Here is a 24,952-nt window from a genome sequence, read left to right on the forward strand (position 1 = left end):
CATAATGGAGAGAAAAGTCTCCCCTCCTGGTTTCTCTCTTGAAAGTTGTAACTTCACTTAACATCTTTGAAATTAACACTGTTCTTTTATGCCTATTTAGTTCTCCTACTAGTACAGTATATACCTTCTGACTGACTGACACAATTCTGTCACTGCATATGATAACTAAAATTCATGTTTATCTTCTGGTCTACATATTTGTGGTTGATATACATTATATTAAAAATGCATGCATTGCCTTCTTTTCATTGTCCTTTCAGTTAGTCATCCTACTCTCATCACATCTGCCACATCATCTTTGACGGGTATGCGTATAATTATTTTGTATTGTGTCTCAGTCATCTTATCAGAATTTATATTTTTGAGGTGAAACTTACCCGCTATCATTTGCTTTATCTGCGACTACATGGCTGGGGGTTCGACAGGTGTTAAAAATTAAAGCAGTCATTTAACAAATGCTCCTGATAGTTACCCCTCTCTCTTTTTGAAGGTGGGAGTAAGACAGCAGCTGCTTTGGTTGTCCTTCTCTTGTCGATGAAACCAGCCAGCTGTGTAGGCAGGTGCTTTGAAATTTGGGTTTGCTTTTCTTGGGTAATGAATTGGATCATCTGGATTTTGGTTTTTATTTGGCAATACAGTTCTTCTTTGTCTTCCCTATCAAAATCTGTTAGATTTTTGTAAGGTAATTGGTTGTAAGACCAGACTGGGTTAACCCTTAAACGCCTACTGTACGTATCATACGTTGACTAAAATTGTCTGTTGGGTGCCAAGTGGACGTACCGTACGTCGACTACAAAAAATTTCAACCTTCGGTCAACTTTGACTCGACCGAAATGGTCGAAAAACGCAATTATAAGCTAAAACTCTTACATTCTAGTAATATTCAATCATGTACCTTCATTTTGCAACAAACTGGAAGTCTCTAGCACAATATTTCGATTTATGGTGAATTTCTGAAAAACAAAAACTTTTTCCTTACGTCTGCGCGCGGTAACACGGCCGAACATCTCAGAAATTCTTTCATCACATTGTCGTAATGTTTGCATCGTTTTACACTAGTCGTTACATAAAGTTTTATTTATGAAAATGTGCGCAATTTCATGTAGAATACAACAGAAAATAGCTCATGGTTGTAGCCTTTATCAGTTTTGAAATATTTTCACATAAATCACGATAACTGCCAAAATTTCAACCTTCGATCAACTTTAACTCGACCGAAATGGTAAAAAAATGCAATTGTAAGCTAAAACTCTTATATTCTAGTAATATTCAATCGTTTACCTTCATTTCGCAATAAATTGGAAGTCTCTAGCACAATATTTCGATTTATGGTGAATTTTTGAAAAAAACATTTTCCTTACGTCTGTGCAGTAACTCGGCCGAACATCTCAGAAATTCTTTCGTCACATTGTCGTAATGTTTGCACCGTTTTATATTAGTCGTTACATAAAGTTTTATATATGAAAATGTGCGCAATTTCATGTACAATACAACAGAAAATAACTCATGGTTGTAGCTTTTATCAGTTTTGAAATATTTTCATATAAATCACGATAAATAGAAAAAATTCAACTTTCGGTCAACTTTAACTCGACCGAAAGGGTCGAAAACTGCAATTGTAAGCTAAAACACTTACAGTCTAGTAATATTCAATCAATTAGCTTCATTTTTCAACAAACGGGAAGTCTCTAACACAATATTTCGATTTATGGTGAATTTTTGAAAAAAACATTTTTTTACGTCCGTGCGTTACAAATTCATGCATCATTTTGTGATAATATTTTCTCTGTGTTGCTTTGATCGTTTTACAATTTGTTATATACCAAAATCATCACAATTTAGTGTACAATACAAAGAAAAACAAAATAACCCGTTAGCTTTAACCGTTTTGCTCACAGCGCGATTTGTATAAAATTATATATGAAAAATTTTTTTTTGCGCTGTCATATATTTCAATATTTATATATGATAATGATATTTTTCCCATTTCTGATGGTTGCATACTAAACTTCAGGCAATGACAAAAAAATGAGCCAAAAATGAACTCTTAATCTTAAAAACTAAGCGTGCTGTGATTTTTTGAAAAAAAAACTTTTTTTCCACTTCAACGCTAACTCACCGAACGCCGCCGGCATACGGGAGACGTTTTTGTAAATACAGGCAGTCCCCGGTTTACGACGGTTCCGGCTTACGACGTTCCGAGGTTACAACGCTTTTCAAATATATTCATCAGAAATTATTTCCTGGCTTACGACGCATGTTCGGGGTTACAACGCGCCGACGCCGATCCGACGGAAGAAATATGGCCCCAAAACGGCAGAATAATCATAATTTGAAGGTTTTTTTGATGTAAAACTCAATAATAATGCAGTTTACATCGTTTTCAATGCACCCAGAGCATTAAAAGTAAGGTTTTCTTATGATGTTTGACGATTTTCGACGATTTTCCGGCTTACGACGATTTTCGGGTTACGACGCGGCGCAAGAACGGAACCCCCGTCGTAAACCGGGGACCGCCTGAGGCTCGGCGTTTAAGGGTTAATTGAAGTATGATATGAAATATGAATTGATATCTAAGGGTGAATTGCGAGTCCACATGAGGCATCAGCAAGTCTGCACAAAGCGTCAGTGAGTCTGCACAGTGAGAGAACTTTTGACTTTTCAAGTTCTTACCAGATGGATTATGGGAACTTTCGTGCCTGGTCTAGTGAGACCATCTGGTTCTAGGGGTACTTTTGTTCCTGACAGCATTCTCCCCTGTCTCTTATACAAGAAGAGGAGCATTTGGATCTGTCCCCTCAGTTTTAGGGAATTGGTTCAGTTGTGCTTAGACAGAAATCTGCAGTTCTTTTAAGCTGTAAGATTTTGTATTCGTGAGGCTTGAATCAGTGGCAAATGTTTACCCAAAGAGAATCTCCTTTTTAAAAGTCCTCTCTCTTGTTGCCCTTGCTTTCTGCTAGGAAGACTCTGGTGTATCGAGAAGGGGATTTTTCCCCCTTTTCTCCTGATCCAGCTGTTTTTGTCCATATTTTATTGGCCAAGAGAGGCACAATTGTGTCTGCTAAGTGTCATTTATAGATTCAAGAGGTTGAGATGTGTATAAGAGCTTGACTAATGCCACCATAGCTATGTCCTTTGGTGAATCGTGCTGAACGCTGTTATACAGTGTTTGAAGGAGCTTGGTGGACTTCTTTCTCCTTGGGCCAGGGATCCTTTGATAGGCCCTAAAGGTTTTTGTGTATGTCATGTCACTAGCAACCTCAAAGTTCACATGAGAGAGCAGCTATGCTCTCAGCTGGTTCCTCAAGTCTCCCCTCCCTAGCAGACAGTCATTGGTTGCAGCTCATCCCTTTGGGAAGATAATCGACAACAAGTTATCCAAGTCTGTATCTGCAGAGACAGAGTAAAGCAGAATAGTACTTTTCTCCACCAGTCCCAGGCCACATAAGAGAAGTCTCTTTCTCTTCCTCTTCCTATAAATGCACTTTGGGCAATTCTACCTCTTTCCTTTGGTCTTCCTTTCTAGACTCAGGAAGGAAGATGTGTCCTTTTGGCAGCAAGGATCCAGATCTCGTTTTGCCAGAGGTGGGGATGTGCATTTCCTCCACTAATATCAAGAATCCTAAGTCTGGTAAAGAATAGTTCTTTGAGCCCTGAGGTGCCTGTGGGTGGCAGGTTGGGGTACTTTATTGTGTGTGGGAACACTTAGACATAGGCACCTGGATAAAGAAAGTTCTTTTGGAAGATTATTGCATTCCTTTTGGAATTCACTGCCTCTTCAACCATCTCTTAACCTTTAAGTCATACAGAGCAACCTCAAATTAGACAGGTGTTGACCCAGGAAGTCTTTTTTTTTCCATTAGAGAAGGCAGCATTAGAGGAAGTATCGTCTACTTTGCCGGGCTTTTTTTTTTTTATTTATTTATTTATTTACAACTGGCTATTCCTCGTTCCAAAGGCCTTGGGAGGTCAGAGGCCAGTCCCAGACATATCCAGGCTCAACCTCTTTGTCCAACTGTTCCCCATTTTTATATGGAGTCAACCTCCATGGTCTTTATCCGCCGTGGAGAAAGGTACATGGATGTTGACGGTGGACATGAAGGTGCGTACTTTCGTGTCCCCATTCACCAGCTTTAAGGAAGTTCCTACACTTTGTCTTTAGGGGAAGGATATAACAATGCTGAACTCTTTGTTTCGGGCTGAGTTCCACACCTCAAAGTTTTCACTAGGATGCTATCCCCTTCGCAAATTGCGTCACTCATTAAGAGTCAAGATACTTCTTTACCTGGAAGACTGGATTATCTTTGCAAAGTCCAGGGAGGATTGTCTGAGGGCAAGAGAGCTTGTATTGGGCTTTGCAAAAGCCCTAAGCTTAGTAATAAATGATGCAAAGTCATCTCTGGAGCCTACACAGAGTGACCTACCTGAGCGTGTGATTGATTCGGTTCTTTTCAAGGTTTTTCTGACACAATCTCGAGTAGACCATCTGTTATTAGTCATGAGAGACTAATGCTGGTTGTATCTCTTAGGCCACATGTCTTCTCTGGAGAAGCTAGCTCCGGGTGCTCACTTTGGATGATATGTACCTCTTTAGTTGCACTTGAGAGGAACTGGTACAGAGAGAGACTCAGCCGGACCATGAGTTGGAGCTGTGGAGCCAAGAACTGACCCCTACCCTTCGTTGGTGGATGTCCATAGTAGTGCTTCTTGCAGGGTAGTTCTTAGATTCCCTGAGCCCAGACCTTAGTAGTGCTTCTTGCAGGGTAGTTCTTAGTTTCCCTGAGCCCAGACCTCTCACTGTTTTCAGATGCCTTGGAAGAGAATGGGTGTGGTTATCAGGAACCAAGTCGCTTCAGGGGTGTGACCGCCAGTAGAAGCTAGTCTTCACATTAACTGCAAGGAGTTTTGGCTATCCAGAAGCGATTTAAGACCTGGATGAGCTGCGTCCAACAAAGTAATTTCTGTCTTCTTGGACATATTATCTCTGGCTTATCTAAGAAGGCAGGGGCATGAAGTCGGAGACCTTGGTAGCCATCACCAGTGATTTAGCTTCTGGACAGTGGAGAGGAATTTGTCCATATGCCCCAGTTTGTTTCTGGTTGACTGAATGTTTTCATAGGCACGTTGAGTTGTCCAGGGCAGGTACTCTCCCACAGTTGATCTTTAACCCTGTAGTTTGTGAAGTGATTTGAAGATTGTTTGGCCAACCCCTTACCGATCTCTTTGCAACGAAGTCGAGTCATTGTCTCCTTCAAGATTGGACAAACCTATTTGTGTATACCTTCCCTGTGTTTCCATACTGAAGGGGTACTCAGGAGTTGAGGGCTACCGGGAACACTATCATGATTCAATCATGCTGTGGTGGCCGAAAAGCCATTGGTTCCCAGTACTGGAAATATAAGTAGAAGTTCCCAGGCAATTACCTCCAAAAACAAATCCGCTTGGCCAGTCGGCGACAGGGAAGCTTCTCAGAAATATCAAAGTACTTTGTCTAACTGCGTGGAAACTCAACAAACTCCTCAGCCCTAGAGACTTTTCAAAGTTATCTAGGGACTCTGTCCGAAAAGCAAAGGGAAAGTCCTCTAATTTCTTGTTCAGTGCGAGCTTTTTAGATCATAGTGCAAGTCCAGGGATGTTTCCTGTCTTCGCACCAACATTAACAATATAATCAAGTTGCTATGCTTCTTGAGTGATGACAAATGTTTGTCTGTTTCCTCTATCAAGGCTATCAATCCCTGCTGGCTTGTGTATTAAAGCATTCTGGATTGGGTATTTCAAAAGAGATTGACTTTGGCAAAGTTATTCGCTCATTTCAGCTGGAATGCCGAAGGTTCCACTAAAAGCCGCTTTTATGGAATGTAGTCGTCTTAAAATACCTAAGGATGATGTCAAGGCCAAAGCTCTTCCAAGAGTTTTCTCTATCCCCTTTGTAGAAACTCTAACTCCTGAGGAAGAAGAGGTACTTTTATGCCCTGTCAGGGCACTAAGGATTTATGCATCCATTTTAACCATTAAGGAAGCAGTCTAGGAACCTATTTTGCTCTGTCAAGAATCCAGAGGTTCCTATGTCTGAGAATGTCATGGCTTTCATTATTAAATCCTTAGTTGTGGCACCATGTCATGCATTGTCCCCAGAGGATTGTCTCCTTTTGAAGGTGAAATTGCAGCATAATGGAGGTGTGGCTCTGTGTTCACTTCTAACTACTGGAGGGCCGCCAAGATTCAGTAGAAAGACTGCGTACACTAGCCATGCTGAGGTGATTAAGAACCACCTTTTCATGCAAACTGGAGGTGTTGTTTTGGGAGTGAGGTGCCACAGCAACTCAGTTAAATAGATGGTAACTCTTTAGGGCTCATGTTTATTTGTGGTTATAGCTTCCATCAGCTCTGCAGGCCTGAGGCACAGAGGCCTAACTTGCCATTCTGCATTGCACAATCTCAACCAGTGGCTATATTCAGGGTCCATGTTCCACCTACAGTAGTGGACCTCACCTGATGACGATCCTCATCTGACAAGTACTTGCTACGGGATCATAGTCAGGTAAGCAGCAACAAGGATATTTCTAATATCTGATAATTTGGTTATAGGGAAATCTCTTGCCTTCCTCCAGGATAGAGTGTTGGAATCAGCAATTGATAGAGGGTAAGTTTCACCTAAAAAATAATGGTTTTTACAATAAAATAAATATTTTAGGTACTGTATTTACTCTCTATCATTAAGATTCCTCTCTCCTCCCCTCTTGGGAGATTAAGAGAAAAATGACAACCAAAGCAGTCACTGCCTTACCCCCACCTTCTAAAGAGTGGGTGTAATTTTTGGGAGCGTTGTTAATGATTGTTTCAATTTTAACACTTGCCAAAGCTGCGCCAAGTAGTCACAGGTAAAGCAAATGATAGAGGGTAAGTACCTGAAAAATTTGTTTTAGCATAAAAATCATTTTTTCCCTGTCCCTACAAACTGATTTTGTTCTTGCTCCTCTGTATCTAACCACCTGTCCAAAACTTATTTATAAATTCTGTCTTGCCAGTACAGGCAGTCCTCGGTTATCAGCAGGGATTCCATTCCGATGGCATGACAATAAGCGAAAATCGCTGATTTTCGGTTATCAGCGTCTCTGTTAGGTATGTATCGGCACCAATACATGATTATCAGCACCGATAAGCGGAAATTGGCACCGAAAATCACCGATTTTCGTCGCCAGACAAGTGCCGAAAAATTGGATCGCCGATAACCGGGGACTGCCTGTATCTCTTTCTCTTTTTTAAATTTAGCGGGAAACTCTTGTGGACAGGGTCAACAGACTACAAACCCAAAGGGAAATCAGCATGCAGAGAGACAAAGGAAAAAGGCAATTTATAAATAAATATGAGTAGAAAACAAAACTGATATGCCTGAATTCAGGAGACATCAGCAGATTGCAGGAATGAATTTGCTCTTTGCCTAAACTTATGGAGATTAGAAGACTCCACAATTGCACCAGGAAAACTACAGTATTCCACATTTTAGTTGTAGCCAAAATGAATCTTAACAAACTGAGTAGTATTAAACCTGATGCTAGAAAATGACACACTGTTTGGAGCAGCAGCATCCTGCCTGGTGTTGCAAGCAAAGACAGTTGGGCCAGATAAAGAAGAGTGCAGAGGATGTATGTAGTTGCAGTACAGTTTATGCAGCAAACATATTGAACTCATGTTACGTGTATGCCACAAGTCAATATTAAGGGTTGGTAAAATAAATTTGACTGATGACACAGCTATCCAAGAGTTGTAGATGGGAATCGGCACCCAAAGAATATACTTGAGAACAGCACTCCAAACAAGTAAGACGAAAAGAGTGAGAACAGCACTTCAAACAAGTAAGATGAAAAGAGTTAAAACAGTTGGATATAATAGCTTCATCAAGAAACATTCAAAAGCATTTCCTGAAGATACCAACCTTTTGAAAAATAGAGGCAGCAATAGTACACATATGCCTATCAATAGTCTGTTTCTTATCAAAAGATACACCTTGCCACGTCACTAGTATAGATAATAAATTGCAAATGTCCAAGAACACCACTTTGAGGAACTCATGGAATGTTTCCTACCTGCTTATTATTTAGATACTTGTCACATGATAATTGAAATTTAAATGCCCAAGAAACTAATGAGAAATGCTATTGACCAAAGACCAGGGAATGTGTTGTGATGTTGGTGAAGAGAGTTGGTGTCACGTACAAGGAAGACAGGTGTGATAAAGGCACTGCTTGCATGCTGACGGCCCTAAGAAAGTTGAGACTCGAAGATCTGGTTAAACTATTGTACTTTAGTAATATAGAATAGAATATAGAATTTAGACCAAAGGCCAAGTGTTGGGGCCTATAAGGTCATTCGGTGCTGAAAGGAAGATTGAGAGTAAGAAGGTTTGAAAGGAAAACCTCACAGTTGCACTATGAAACAGTTTTTAGAGAGGGGAGAAAGTCAAATGGAAGAAAGAGAATATGAATGAAAGTACAGTAAAATTAATTGATAGTAACAACTTGCAAGCACATCATAAGCAGTAATGCTCAGTGGAACCATGAGTGGTAATGCTAATATCAGATGACGCCATTCATATTAAGTATTTGTAAAGCTAGTCAAGATAAAATCAAAATTTTTCCCAAAACTGATGGGATGATTAATAAGCAGGAGTGATCAAACCAAGAATAAGTAGAGAGGACGTGATTCAAAACACTGGTTTCAGTTACCAAAGTATCCAAGTAACCCCCCACCCCCACCCAAAAAACAAAAAATTATGTATGCCTGCTCACTGAGATCAGGGTGCCATAAATGGTGGGCACTATATGGAGGAATATGTGGTTATACTTGAAGAATGCAGTTATTAAAATGAGTGGTTGTAACTCAATACTGTATCTTTGTTTGATTTCTTGAAAAGAATCTGGTACTTTTTCAGTAGAAGTTTCAGCAACTTCTACAAATCGAGTTTTCCTGTTTTCTTTTGTGATGTCAGTTTAATTTCTTTCCCACAAAACAAGCTACACTCTTCTGCTCCTTTTTTTTTTTTTCAAATAATTCTTTTGTCAGTAATTCAGTTGCTCATGTCCCACCTTTGCCTTGAGCTGTGCTCAGCTGTGTTGAGACCTGCATTCTGTCATCATAAAGTCTGATGAGTTTTTGTATCTATAAAGACTGGCAGGGACTGCTGCAAGTTCCTTTGTTTTCCTATTTTTATTGCTAACTGGTAAATCTTATACTTACTTTTCTTGGAAGCATGCATTGATTCAACCTGAATAAAAAAAACTTATTAAAACAAATTAGTTTAATTAGACTGCTGAGTCATATTATTGGTCTTATAAGGTTTGCTCAAAGGATTTGTTCTTAAATGACAATTGTAAATAGAAAAAGGTATACGTAAAGAAGTTACGGAGCCTAAAGGAGAAAGGAGAGAGGTACTGGACAAGAATAATTGCTTCAGTTTTTGCTAAATATTCAAAACTACAGTATTTAAATCTCCCTTTCTCAAGCACCTTGAATCCAATTCATCTTTGTTGGTGTATGCAGACTATTTTGCCACTCTTTTGCTCTTCAGTAGTCTGTTATAAAGCTCTGTTAACTAATATTACTTAGAGATTTGTCCTTTTCTTTAAACTTAGATTTTTAACATGTTTAATAGCTCTTTCTGTTGTTCATAGCATTGCTCCATTTTACATTCCTGGTTGTAATTCTAAATATTTGGTTATTACCTTCACTGATTTTTCATAGTGCTTTGCAGGGCACACTGTAGGGTAGATAGTATTGAATGTTCTCTAGTGTCATTGGTGTAGCATCTCTGGTCCTAGCCTCGTTGCACTATGCCTTTCACTTTTCATCCATTCCTCCTACTAAGCTGTCCAGCATCTTCAGCTTTCCATTGCTGCAGTTTTCATTACTGTCAGATACTGGTTTTTTGGTTTAAATTAAGCCAAGCTTATGCCAGAACAGCCTCTTGCCCAAAGGTAGCCCTTAAGTATGATGAAGTGTTAAAAGGAATATGAGGCCTGGGGTGAACCTGCTGACTTTGACCAACAACCAGAAACGTTGATTGAAAAACAGTTCATTCTGGCAGGCCCTATAAAAGTCAAGGAATGTAAATGTTGTTGTCTCATATACTGGTTTTAATAATTTAGTGTCTTTTATTTATACTTATACAGTACTAATTCAGTCTTTTATTTACTGTATACTTATACAGTACTGATTCATCTGTCTTCATTTCTTGTTCCTTCAACTACTATGATCTTTTGGTATTCACATTCAAATGCAAATTGCTCTTTGTCACTCCTTTATTCTTGTGAACACTTCAAATGAGGTTCTCATATTGCAGTAAATTGATTATGTTCAGAGCAGTTTTTACGTATTTGTATGTAAACTTTCCCTTCCAAGTTTTAATTCTGTATGATGACCATGTATTTCAGCTTTACACATCTGTCAGCTGAAGGTCAAGATTGTTATAAAAAATAAGATCAAATTGCTAAATGTACCTCTCAAGAAACAGAATAATTTTTGGTGTTCTAGTTTACTTCATCATTATTGTACCAGTGCTTTGACCTTGTTTAAATTTGACTCAGATTTTATGTGTTTCTTTGTTTGTGTCACCTCAGAACAGTATTAAATGAAAATTTTGCTTAATTATTGATACTCCTTTAACTCTTCCAGGGATCATCACTATCATTTACAAGGTGTCATAGCTACCATTTTAATATCTCAGCCACTTTTCCTAAGGTGGAGAATGAATTTATCCTCCCCTTTGGTTACTAATGGAACAATTATTGGACCATTGCTTCATACATTTTGGTTGTGGAAATCAGCAAGTAACTGTTGTTTCTCCCCTTTTACTAAGCTTTTGTGTTTTCTCCCAGCTTCAGTTGTTTGGTAGTTACAAAGGGTATTGTACTGTACTTTGTGTAGGCATACACATAAAATTTCTAAGACTTTTAGTGTTTATCATCATATCCTTTCATTTGGAATGTATAATTTCCAACCTATAGACTAAATTCATGTTGCAGAATCACTGTACTGGTATTAGTAAGTTGAGCATCCCTTCTTCCATAGGGGGATAACACTTAAATGCACTTGTGTGGTACACTGCAGAAGGTACTAAAGGTACTTTGGTCCTAGCTGCATTACTGTTTTACTCTTTTAATTTGTTTCCTTCTGCCTTTTCCTACCAGCTGTCCAACTACAGTACTTAACTTGAAGAACACATCCTTCATTTGAGCCCAGCAGATTCTAGAAAAGTGATTCAGTGATCTTGTCCAACTAATGTATAATAATAATAACAAATGGCACTCTCCCAGTGAGACAAGATTCTCATTCCTCAGATGATTAGTGCTGTAGTGCCTCGTTATAACATTCTGGTTTGGATTATCTACTTCTACTCTATGTTACTTGTAAATGGAAGACAGTTGTTTTAAATCCACCTAGAAATGTTAACTTTTAACTCCAAGATATGAAGATTTTCAGTGGTTTGGATACTGAATGGGACTTTATAAGAGTGGCAATAAAGCCAACTTCCTAAGCACTGTACCATATTACAAGTCTGTGCCACAGAAATAAGGAGTAGTAATTCCTACTGATTAAAATATGTTTTCTTTGTATTGTAGGTTTGTTAAGGTTGTACGATCCAAGACACCAAAGATTACATACTATAGTGATCAAGCAAAGGGCATGTTGATGGAGAATTCACCAGATCCGAATTTTGAAGCTCTATTTTACAGTGGTGAGATGTGTTTTTGACATTTATATTAGTTGTATAATAGTATCACACTTGTTGACTGGAAAGATTCAGAATTGCTTGTAAACATTTAATGTAGACAGTGAAATGGTAAATTTTGCTTTACGGGGTCTTTTGGTTCTTTTTGTTGTTAGTAAAGTTACAGTGAACGCTGGTATTTGTAAATAAAGTAAATTTATTGTTGCTGATAATTTTGCATTTCTTCAAAGTAGTTTCATCATGTTAATATGTATGAGTACTGATGAGCTGCTAAATCAGTATACTCAAACTGTAAAAATTATGTATAATTCACTTTTTTTTAGTTGTAGTACAATTATAGTCCATTGAACTATATTTTATTGCTAAAATGCAGTGACATTTATTCATTACTATATGTATAATGTAGATTTAAGTCTTAATTACAAGATGTTGACACTTTCAGGACTCAAAATGGTAAGCTGTGGCAATGATTTAACCGTTAGTGATGTTGCTGGAACTAAAACTGTACCCAGGTCATCTGCTCCAAACAGGCTCCAAGAGACTTATCATCCCCTATACTTACATTTCAAGGAGGTACAGCACTTGCTTCTTGTTGCAGGTTTTTTTGGGGAGGAGGAAAATAGTTGGGGAACTAACACAATTTAACTTTTATGCTGCTATATGTGTTTTTATCTTTTTACAGAGAGCTATGTAATGTGCATGTTCTTTGTACAAGGAATTTACATTCATTAATGCTCACTTACATTATTTTCTTATTAATCAAAGTAAGAGAATCTAGACCATCCAGAATTGTTGTAAGGTTGTGGTAAAATACTCAAGGTTGTTCACTTTCACTATTTCAGTATTTTTCAGGCTTTTTTTTTTTTTTTAGTAAACACTGGATCATAAAGGTCAAGATGTTTTGTAGGATTAAAACATTTTTTTTTACTATAGCTGGCTCACTTAAGGTGGATTCTTGGGTGAGCCTTATGCCTACGAGACGTTTGTTTGGCGCCCTCTGATTGGCTGGTACTGGGAGGTAGGCAGCTCCCTCAGTGTCTCACAGTTTTGTCTGTAGCTTAGAAAACTAGCAGTATGTTTATATTTCTTCATTTATCTCACGTTTTGCACAAGATAGGAAAGTTTTGGTCATAACATAGGATTCAGTATTAATTATACAACTAATTCATGATTTCCTGAAATCAGTAAGATAAAACACAAAAGGAATTACAATGAGTAAAAGTGAAGAGAGAAGCATTTAATTCTTTATACCTGTTTTTACTTGTTATTGAATTTTGCATCATTCATGCAATCAAGATAAAATAAAACTTGTGTTTTCATACAATAAATTCACCCTGAATAAGCTGGTGTTTTCAGATTTTAGATGCGTGTGATATGTTTAGGTGCATGTGATATGTAAAGAGAAAATGAAGAATATGTCTTATTATATTGCATCCGTTCTTGACTCAGTTTGACAGTAATGCCGAGAGATGGTGACCTGCAAACAGCGAGAGCTGTGAGGCGCCATTGACAGTTGCCAGTTAGCGATGTGAGAAGTTTGCAGTTTCGACAGTATTTACTGTATTATTATGTCATTATAATTTCTGTAAATAAATGCATAGAATTGCCATTATGACTGTCAAAAATTTTCACTCCAGTATCATATCTGATGAGAAAAAATGATAATGTTGAAAGCTTGACTTGCAAATCTGGAAACAGTGCAACAAATGGTGTTGTCATCTCGAGACATCTGCTTGCTTAATAACATTCTGAAAAGAAAAACAATCTTGCTTAGTTCTTTGTTATTTATTACACCACCGAGATCATTATTTCATATCACTCAAATAAGTCTCTGATATCTCTCTTCGTTGAAAATATATTCATATAAGAAACTTAGAAACCATATGCTTACACCAACCTGATTAAAGCTTAGGATGAGTTGAAGAGTGCGAAGTCTGTCCGTAGATTTCAAATTCTTCCCTGGACAGAATTTCCCATAGCCCGCCTATATACCATATAGATCACCAACGATACCAGATGCATCCATCTGATTGTTCATTTTTCTTATCAGATATGTCCAGACATATATGATATTGGAGTGAAAATTTTTGAGAGTCACAATGGGAATTCTATACATTTATTTACAGAAAATGTAATGACATAATAATACAGTGAATATTGTCAAAACTGCAAACTTCTCACATTGCTAACTGGCAACTGTCAACGGCGCCTCAAGGCTCTCGCTGTTTGCAGATCACCGTCTGTCAGCACTACTGTCAAACTGAGTCAAGAGCAGATGCAATATAATAAGGCATATTCTTCATTTTCTCTTTACATATCACATGCATCTAAAATCTGAAAGTACCAGTGTATTCAGTGTGAATTTATTGAATGAAAACAAGTTTTATTTTATCTTGATTGCATGAATGATGCGATAAGTAAAAACAGGTATAAAGAAAAAATGCTTCTCACTTCACTTTTACTTGTAATTCCTTTGTGTTTTATCTTATTGACTTCAGGAAATCATGATTTAGTTGTACAATTAATACCGAATCTTATGGTATAACCAAAACTTTCCTATCTTGTGCAAAACATGAGATAAATGAAGAAATATAAACATATTGCTAGTTTTCTAAGCTATAGACGAAACTATGAGACACTGAGCGAGCTGCCTGCCTCCCGGTACCAGCCAATCAGAGGTTGCCAAACAAACATAGGGCTCACCCAAGAATCTACCTTAAGTGAACCAGCTATAGTATAGTGTTCTTATACAGGTCGACCAACACTAATCCGGCATCAGTGGGACCTGCAGGATGCCAGATTAGTGATTCTGCTGGGTTACAGACTGGTTAGGTTAGAATACACTCTACCCAACAGTTGACCCCTTCATCCTACCTTTAACATTCCCTGTAAATCAGCACAAGTTGGTTAATAGAGAAAAAAGAAACATTAAATGAAAAACAAGTGAAATTTTACTGAAGCATAGGCAAAGTAATTGGTACGGGTAGTTCTGTTGACTTAAACAAGAAAGTTCATCACTGCCGCTTCAAAAGTGAAGAGCTGGAACTTGCAACTAAGCGCATTTACATGTCTTGAGGTGAAGGGCTGTCAGGATTCCCATCTTCTTCATCTTGGAATTTAATTTTTTATATACAGTATATATTATGCTATTCTCATCTATATTTTTACAATATTTTCTCATTTTTAGTTTTCTGTAAAAGAAAACTATGTGACAGTTTTGTCTGTCTGTTTGCACTTTTTCTGTGCCCTCAGATCTAAAAACTACTGAGGCTAGAGGGCTGCAAATAGATATGTTGATCATCCACCATCCAATCATCAAACATATCAAATTGCAGCCCTCTAGCCTTAGTATTTTTTATTTTATTTAAGGTTAAAGTTAGCCATAATCATACTTCTGGCACCATTATACTGTAGGTACTAACAACACAAGCCACCACCAGACCTTGACGGAGTTTCATGGGCCACAGCTAAGAGTATCATGAGCTGTGGCTGAGGCCACCACCGGACTGGGGCTGAGTTTCATGGGCTGCAGCTAAGAGTTTCATGGGCCATGGCTGAAAGTTTCATACAGCATTCTACACTGTACAGAAAACTCGAATGTGCTGAAGAAACTTCGGCACATTTTTTACTTATTTTTACAACCCAAAAGATAACTGCAATTGTGTGCATAGGGGACATACAAACACAAACTCATTCGCTGGCATCAGAGAACTTACTACAGCTTGAATGAAAAACAAGTGAAATTTTACTGAAGCCTAGGCAAAGTAAATGATACAGGTAATTCTGTTGACTTAAACAAGAAAGTTCATCACTCCCGCTTCCAAAGTGAAGAGCTGGAACTTGCAACTAAGCGCATTTGCATGTCTTGAGGTGAGGGGCTGTCAGGATTCCCATCTTCTTCATCTTGGAATTTTTTATATACAGTATATATTATGCTATTCTGATCTATATTTTTACAATATTTCTCATTTTTAGTTTTCTGTAAAAGAAAACTATGTGACAACTTTGTCTGTCCATTCGCACTTTTTCTGTGTGCCCTCAAATCTAAAAACTACTGAGGCTAGAGGGCTGCAAATAGATATGTTGATCATCCACCATCCAATCATCAAACATACCAAATTGCAGCCCTCTAGCCTCAGTATTTTTTATTTTATTTAAGGTTAAAGTTAGCCATAATCATACTTGCACCATTATACTGTAGGTACCAACAACACAAGCCACCATCGGACCGTGGCGGAGTTTCATGGGCCTTGGCTAAGAGTATCAGGAGCTGTGGCTGAGGCCACCACTGGACCGGGGCTGAGTTTCATGGGCTGCAGCTAAGAGTTTCATGGGCCGTGGCTGAAAGTTTCATACAGAAACTTCGGCACATATTTGCTTGTTATTTTTAAAACCCAAAAGATGACTGCAATTGTGTGCATAGGGTGCATACAAACACACAAACTCATTCGCTAGTGTCAGAGAACTTACTACAGCTTGTTTTGGTTCGTGATGTTACACTTATGATTTTTCTGTTTATATTTTATGCTCTTCTCATTTATTATTTACTGTATTTTCTGATTTTTATTTTATTTTTACAACCCAAAAGATAACCGCAATCGTGCATGTAGGGTATGTATGCACACACAAACTCAGTTGCTGGTGCTGAAAAACTTGCACCAGTTTTGTGTTGTTACGCTTATGATTTTTATATAAATTATGCTATTCTCATATATTTTTTTACTGTATTTTCTTTTATTTTTTCTACAACCCAAAAGATAAATGCAGTCGTGCATAGGGTACATACAAATTCACAAACTCATTTGCTGGCGTCAGAGAACTTGCTACAGCTTGTTTTGATTCATATTCTTACGCTTATGATTTGTTTAATATACATTTTACCCTATTCTCATTTGTATTTTTATGTATTTTTTCATTTTAAATTTTAACAACCCAAAAAGTAAACGTAATTGTGTGTGTAGGGTACATACGAATGCAGAAACTCATTTGCTAGATTCAGAGAACTTGCTTTGGTTTATGTTGTTACACATGATTTTTTTTGTATTTTATGCTATTCTCATGTATAGATTTACTGCATTTTCTCATTTTTATTTTTAAAACCAAGAATATAAACGCAATCGTGTGTAGGATACGTACAACGTGCACTCATTCTCTGGCGTCAGAGAACCTGCTACAGCTTGTTTTGGTTTGTGTTATACTTATGATTTTTTTTATTTAACTTTATGCTATTGTCATTTATATTTTTACTGTGTTTTCTCATTTTTTATTTTTACAACCCAAAAGATAAACACAATCATGTGAGTAGGATATGTACAAATGCACAAACTCATTCGCTGGCATCCGAGAACTTGCTACAGCTTGTTTTATTTCGTGTTACTCTTATGACTTTCTTATTTATACAGTATTTTACACTATTCTCATTTATATTTTTACTGCATTTTTTAATGTTTTTACAACTCAAAAGATAAACTCAACTGTGTGTGTAGGGTACTTATGTACGTATGCACGCACATAAGTACAGTAAACCCCCCGTATTTGCGGTCTCACGATTCGCGGACTCACCTATTCGCGGACTTCTCTATGGAATATATATACGCATTATTTGCTGAAAATTCGCCCATTCACAATATTTTTCACTGAGAAATATTCACTAATTATTGTATTTTCATCTCATTTTCATGACTAAATGCACTTTTTGTGATGAAATTATTAAAATATAGGCAGTCCCCGGTTATCGGCATTCTGATTTTACGGTGCTTGTCTAGCAACGACGATAACCGGATTTTTACACCGATTCTTGGTTATCAGCGCTGATCCCCGGTTATCGGCACCGATAACCAGATACCGGCAACAATAACCGAGGATCGGCACTATTATCACCAATTTTCGGTTGTTGGGGATTTTTGGTTATCGTCACGCTGTCGGGAACAGAACCCTGCTTATAACCAGGGACTGCCTGTACTCAGATAGTGCTCGAGTTACGATAATTCGCCTTACGATAATTCGATTTTGCAGTGGGGCAAGCAATTAATACCGATATGACAATACTGTATTCAGAAAATATTTTTAAATTTCGTGCGGGCGCAGGCAGCAGCGTACAGTCAGGCAGCGAGAGACCAAATTACAATAGACCAACTTCTTTTCCTCCATCTCCTTATCCCATCTTTTAGGTAAAAAAGTAAAAGAGAATGATGAAAGTATTTTAGTAACGTTATACAGTGAACCCCCCATATTCGCAGGGGATGTGTCCCACACCCCCCCACAAATAGCAAAAATCCGCAAATACTTAAAACCCCTCTAAAACACTTAGAACTGCCCATTTTGATAGTTTAAACACAGAAAAACCCTGTAAAAATGCATATACCTGAGTATTTTAATAGTTTTATCACAAAAAGTGCATTTATTCATGAAAATTATATGAAAATACAATAATTAGTGAATATTTCTTAGTGAAAAATACTGCGAATGGGCGAATTTTCTGCGAATAATGGCTAGATATGTTCCACAGAGAAACCCGCGAATGCGTGAGTCCATGAATCATGAGAACGCGAATACGGGGGGTTTACTGTACTCTTGCATAAATGCTTACAGCCATAAACAGCCGACCAAGAAACTGTTGTTTTGCTTATCACCGAATTGGATAACAACAGCCGTTTTGCTTACATTTCAACCGTCGTATGGTAATACACAATTACCGTAGTTAAATGAAGTTAAGTAAAATAGGACTGATATATTTTTACATTACACCCTTATTCAGTATGGATAAAAGATCGGCAAGGAAATATACTGCTAAATTTAAGCTGCAAGTTGTAGCTGAAGCTGAGAAAACAATGTTCAAGCTGCTAGTGACTATAAATTATCATGCATCGGCAACATGGATGAAACTCGACCGTAATTAAAATTGGAGAGAAAGTATTTTAATAAAAAACTACTGGGCATGAAAGAACACATTATTGCTATTTTTATGCCAATAAACGATAAATACATAAAGTGAAAATAGCGAACGGAATCTTGATTTTTTTTTACACAAAACAAATGCCCCCAAACAGCCAATGTCACCTGTTAACAAAAAAAAATAGCTAAGTTAATTTCACAACGAGACATTTAAGGTATATTTCAACTTAAAAACACTTTGTATAACAAAAAATAACCATGCCCCATATAAATAAAGTATCTAGAGATTCATGTCAGCTAACTAGAAGCAAGAAAAGTGCTCTGAGCTGAGTTAAATAAAGCGAAATAAACTTACCACATAATCGATTTCCAAACCAAAACATCGATCACTATGATTGCAATTTACAATAAAAAAGCAATATAAAAATATATTCAATATTATTAGATACAGTGAATTAAGGCATAACATTGTAAAGGATCCATGGAAAAGATGCATATTCGTTATGTTGATGTTTGTATAATTTGATATGTGAATACAGAGTACAGTATAATGTAGGCTAGGCTGCCGTATATGTATACGATATACCGTAGTTTAGGCTAAGCTAATTCTTGTTTGTTATTCAATTTCTCTTTGTATTGAATTATCATAAGTCACTCTGCATGAACCTCCAAGATTAGCTGATATTAATAATTATACTTTATACTTTATAGTGTAGGATAGGCTACCATATATGTATACATGGTACCGAATACCCTAGTGTAGGCTAGGCTATAATCAAGATATGTTTTTTCCAACAAACAATGGGTTTTTTTGGAACCTAACCCCATCGTAAGTAGGATAATACCTGTATAAGCATTTTTAGTTTCTTTTTGTGTGTTTGAACTATCAAAATAGGCAGTTCTAAGTGTTTTTAGAAGGGTTCTAAGTATTCGTTGGCGGGGGGGGGGAGTGTTGGTACACATCCTCTGCGAATATGGGGGGTTTACTGTAGTGCCAACGAACAGTAGTGGCAGATTGGTGTTTTGACCTGGGAAATTTGAAATTGCACCAGCAGAAATTATAGTCAGATTAACAATTGCTGGATTAGTAATAGTACTATATTTTAACATCTTTTCACAGCCGAGTCCCATTTATCCAAACAATACAGGCAGTCCCCGGTTATTGGCGGGGGTTCCATTCCCAACAGAGTGTCAGTAGCCGAAAATTGCAGATAATAGTGCCGATCCCTGGTTATTGGCTCTGATATCTGGTTATAGGCGGTGATAACCGGGGATCGGCACCGCCAATAAGTGGGGATCAGCGCTGATAACTGGAGATTGGCACATGTCAGTACTGAAAATCCAGTTATCGTTGTCACTAGACAAGCGCCGTAAAACCAGATCACCGATAACCGGGAACTGCCTGTATGTTTTTTAGTAAACAGTGAAAAATGTGACAAGCTCAAGCTGGATACTTTGGTGGGGAGAGTATAAAAGTAATATACTGAAAGTGAAAGTGAAAGGCACAAAACAATGTTCAAGCGACAGAAGAGAAGCTGCAGATAATCTTTAGTGATGGTCTGTATAGCAGTGATTACTTTCCGGCACCGTATTGATAACATGTTATAAACCATCATAACCACATGTACTTCACACTTTAATCTCCATTATGCTGACTGGAAATTATATAAACTACATGCAAGAGAAATTTCCCTATATGCATATGCATTAGGGGACATAACAGAATAAATTACAACATTCATTACCAGTACTGCAGAAAAGTCTGTCCATCAGTTTTCTAATCAACCCCCAAAGCATGAGTTTCATGGTGATTTTACGTAAATAGATCTAATGAAATCAGAGTATTCAGTCATCACATTGTAGAATTTATTCACTAAGAAAATTCAGTAATCACCTTTTTCTGCACTTCCATTGTGGGGTCTTCAGTGATATATATTGGCTAGTTAGTGTACAATACACACATTTATAATACGTACAGTGGAAAATGTAGTGTCCAGTGCAGCATGAATAAATATCATTCAAGAGAATCTGCCAGTGGTGCACCACTTTGCTTCTTGGTTCTATCAGCTACTGTTAGGAATACAGTAATAGTGTTATCTGTTTTTAGGTTAAATGGTTTATTCAGCGCTTTGTTATAAAGGGACAACAATGTACACTGCCAAGTTTAGAGTGGGAGAAAAATGCAACAAGTTTTAATAAATTTTGATGTTCTAGAAGCAGAAAACAAAATAAAAATACCACTGCAAAGGACAGTATAAACTTAAGGCTTTACATATGTAAAGTGTTTTACAGTACCAAGTAGTATAGTCGTTTTTATGGTACTGTAAAGTGAAATATGAACTAGGCACAGTACTGTATTATTAAAATTTGTTCAAGAATTTTACAGATAGGTGTAGTGCAACACTGCATAAATTTTTGGTAAAAATTTCTTATTGACTTAGCATATTTGTTTGGAGGGTTATGGGAATATATAACCTGTATTTTTTATACATATCTTTAATGGAAATTACGTCACCATTTGATGACTTCATATTGTTTTAATAGGTTCGTGATCATTGTCTGTACATCGAGAGGGTTCTAACAGAAGTTATGGAGAAGACAGGCTTGAACTGTTTTCCTGTAATAATGGGGCGTAAACCTCCTGGCATAGTAACCCCTCCTACATCTGCTCGAGGGAACTCTCAACCAGGTGATGACAAAGAAAACATTCCTCTTTCCATGCAGTCATTTCAGTCTCCTGCAAGGGCTGTTGAACAGGTAAAGCTTTTTTAGCTGGTTAAATGTTTCTATTTTAATTTTTATAAATTTCATAGTATATTTTGCTTTTTGAAAAGGGATACAGATTTTTGTATGATTTATTTTACAGTTTTTGTGTAGAGGATATAGTATAATTTGTATTATGAGTCTCCAAATAAAATCTTTGTTTTTATTTCATATTGTTATTTCCACTATCTTGTGCAGTACTTGGCCATATAATAAGCAAACTTATTTTAATTCCTCTTAAATGCTTGAGAAATGGTTACCTTGAGTAATAATTACATACACATTGCCCATTCCCTTCCTGGCTTATGATGTTAGTGTCAGCTAGATGATGTGTCCTTTTATTTTATTTCTTAGTCCTCATTGTTGGGCAAACTTAACTAGACAATTTTATTTTTACTTTTAGACCATAATTGCAACTTGAAATAGAGTGGTATTTATATAAGACATCTTAACAGTGTTAGTAAAATATATCTTATGCATTCCAGTACATAGACAAGAGACAGGATTACCAACCAAGTTTTTTCCCACATTTATTAGTATTGAGATTATACCACTGAAGGAGGAAATATGGAACTTTTTAGGACTAGCAAGATAATTTAATGTTGGATCCCTTTCACATGGAAAGCATTTTTCCTCTTAACCGCACATGCAACAAGTGGCATTTTATTCTCTTTAAATTCTCTTCTTTCCTTGCTCATCTCTCAATGAATTATTTGCCCCATGTTTTCAGTTCCAATGTGAAATCAGAATAGGCTAGTCTTGCTTGTCATGTTTATGGCATATAAAAATTATATATTTAAATTCACTGTGTACAATTTATTTTGAAAATTTTAAATATTATAAAAAGGGTATAAAAAGAAATAGTGTATATCAGAATTTATTCAAAACATTACAGTTAGACACATTAAACTTTACCAGAAATGCAAACTGTCAATATTAAAATATGTTCCTTCACTTTTTTTTTTTTTTTTTTTTTTTTTTTTTTTTTTTTTTTTACTGATTTTCAGGTGCATATCAAAAACCACCAGCTAGGGAGTTTTTTCACTGAGATTCACTCATCTTACATCAGTGAAGTTCACAGCTCACCTTCTTTTATGATAGGATTGCAGATATATAAATAATTTATTCAAAATTGATCTGTTTTGAATAAATTATATGATCATGATAAATGGTATTAGAATCCTTCAAAGCTCATTTATATCTTTATTTTTTGACATTTCATACTAACCAGCCTTATAAAACTATGCATGGTTTGAAAATTATCTCAGTGGTGTACAGTAGTCTATCCCTGGCTGTAAAGAAATGAAGCATGTTTAATAGATTTCAGATGTAACATTTGCTAAAAAATTTATAGTTACTTCAGATCACCAGGATATCAAATGGACCCAAAGGGAGCATGAACGCTGTTAAGACATTTAAGCCTAAGCAAACCAGGAATTTTGTTTAGGTCTTATACAGCTACAATATGTAATAGATTGTTCTATATTGAATCATATCAAAGTATAATTTTTCAAAAATACTACATTTTTTGCAGGATAGTGAAGGATATACATGATTAATGGTAACAAAGTAAATGACTGCTTTTGTGTCAATTTGATAATATTTTCAGACCCATAGTCCTTGATTCATGGAAACTAATATGAACAGCTGACTTACATTTCCAAAATTAAATTTTACATACACAGTTATAAGCATGGAGTATGTACCTTGATATTTCAGTTTTAAAGTTGATTGTCAATATTTTTTTAGTCAATTTTCTGAAATGTCATCAGTCAGGGACTGTAAAGTGTAGTATCCAACTTAATGGAATAATAAAGATAATGAGGTAACTTGCAACTGTATTAATCCTCCAGTCTTAGGTATTTTTTAGGATTGGACTGGATTATAGAATTTAGACCAAAGACCAAGCACTGGGACCTATGAGGTCATTCAGAGCTGAATGGGAAATTGACAGCAAGAAGGTTTGAAATGTGTGACAGTAGGAAAACATTGCAGTTGCACTGAAACAGTTGTTACTGGTGGTAAGTCAGATGGAAGAAAGTTAATATGAACGGAGGTAGAGAAAAAGGCATGAAAGAGGTTGCAGGTAGGGACCAAAGAATGCTACAAAGAACTTTAAGTAATGCCTATGGTGCACTGATGGTATTACCTCCCACAGGGGGTTCAGAGATCAAAAAAATTCTTATCATTTGACTTACCATTAATGCAGCCTTCCATTTATTAAATTTGTAAAATTTTCACAGATTGGATCATTTCAAGAGTCAGTTGCCAGCATCCAGACTGGAGGAAGTTATGCTCAGAGAGCAAAAAGTAATGTTCCTGAATACAATACAAACATTCCTCAAAATGTGGTACTCAAAAACACAGGCCCTAGGGTTTTCATTCAAGATATTGGCTGGGCTACTCAGGTAAAGTACTTTTTTAGCAGTTATTGGAGATGATCATAAAAATACTCTACTTTAATCCTGCAAGTATGAAATGACTATACAGTAATAGGAATATCACTTGTGGCCATTTGGATGAACAGTGATTATGAGAGTGAGTGGCTTACACAATGCTAAGAAATAAATTTTCTAATATTTGAGTCAAGTACAAATAATTTTCTCATTTGTTACTAGTGATATATTTTCTATACACATTTTTAATCTCAGATTTCTCTGAATTGTCTGTTCATCTTGTTATTTTGGTGTTGGTAATTCTTTGATTAGCCTAGCACAGTAGAACCCCAGTCCTTGACTGTACCAGAACTCGACATAATTGGATTTTGACACAAAATTTCTAGTAAATTTTGCTTTGGAGCTCAAACAAAAAATCAGAATCCAACCCAATAAACCACGTGATATTTGTAAACAAAGTGATAGTGTTTCAGAGGCAGTACCATATTTGCCATTGTAGAAGATACGCACCCTTGCATATAGAAAGAAATTTTAAAGTGATTTAGTAGGGAAGAATGTATGATCCTGTGCATGAAATTTAATAAGGTACACAATCCCAAGATTAACAAAAAAAAACATCTGCCAAGCCTTAGAGTCCTAATAATTCTCTCTCTCTCTCTCTCTCTCTCTCTCTCTCTCTCTCTCTCTCTCTCTCTCTCTCTCTCTCTCTCTCTCTCTCTCTCTCTCTCTCTCTCTCTCTCTCTCTCTCTCTCAGGAAAAGATACTGCTAATTTGAGAGTCTTTAACCAATGGGTATTAGAGCATGTGCACACTGCGTGTGTTCATAATGTTTTAAAAATGTACAGTACAGGTAATACATCTTTGGAAGACAAAAAAAAAAAAAAAGCAAATTTTGTTGTCAGTCAAGTGGAAACAGAAATAGATTAACATTCCTCAAGAGATTAAAGAGACGAACTCTCTCTCTCTCTCTCTCTCTCTCAGGAAAAGAGACGGCTAATTTAAGTCTCTAACCAACAGGTAATAGTAATATGCACACACTGTGTGAACCAACAATTTTTCACTCAAAGCAGTGAGAAGGAATTCATTCTATTCTTCATGTAATCAGTAAAACACATACACTATTAAAAACTACATTGTATGAAAACACCCACTTACGTCATCGACAGCTTCA

General features: G+C 36.7%; 1 protein-coding gene across 3 annotated transcripts in view; it reads left to right on the forward strand.

Moving 5' to 3' along the window:
* Nucleotides 1-24,952, forward strand: part of SAK (Sak kinase) — a 138,459-nt gene that overhangs the window by 106,494 nt on the left and 7,013 nt on the right. For all 3 annotated transcript variants that reach the window (XM_067099435.1, XM_067099452.1, XM_067099442.1), the window contains exons 9-12: nucleotides 11,619-11,734; nucleotides 12,171-12,301; nucleotides 21,167-21,379; nucleotides 23,629-23,793. In XM_067099435.1, the coding sequence (XP_066955536.1) occupies nucleotides 11,619-11,734; nucleotides 12,171-12,301; nucleotides 21,167-21,379; nucleotides 23,629-23,793 (625 nt within the window). The remainder of the gene's footprint in view (nucleotides 1-11,618; nucleotides 11,735-12,170; nucleotides 12,302-21,166; nucleotides 21,380-23,628; nucleotides 23,794-24,952) is intronic.

Source organism: Macrobrachium rosenbergii, chromosome 4, assembly GCF_040412425.1.
Source record: "Macrobrachium rosenbergii isolate ZJJX-2024 chromosome 4, ASM4041242v1, whole genome shotgun sequence".
Taxonomy (NCBI): domain Eukaryota; kingdom Metazoa; phylum Arthropoda; class Malacostraca; order Decapoda; family Palaemonidae; genus Macrobrachium; species Macrobrachium rosenbergii.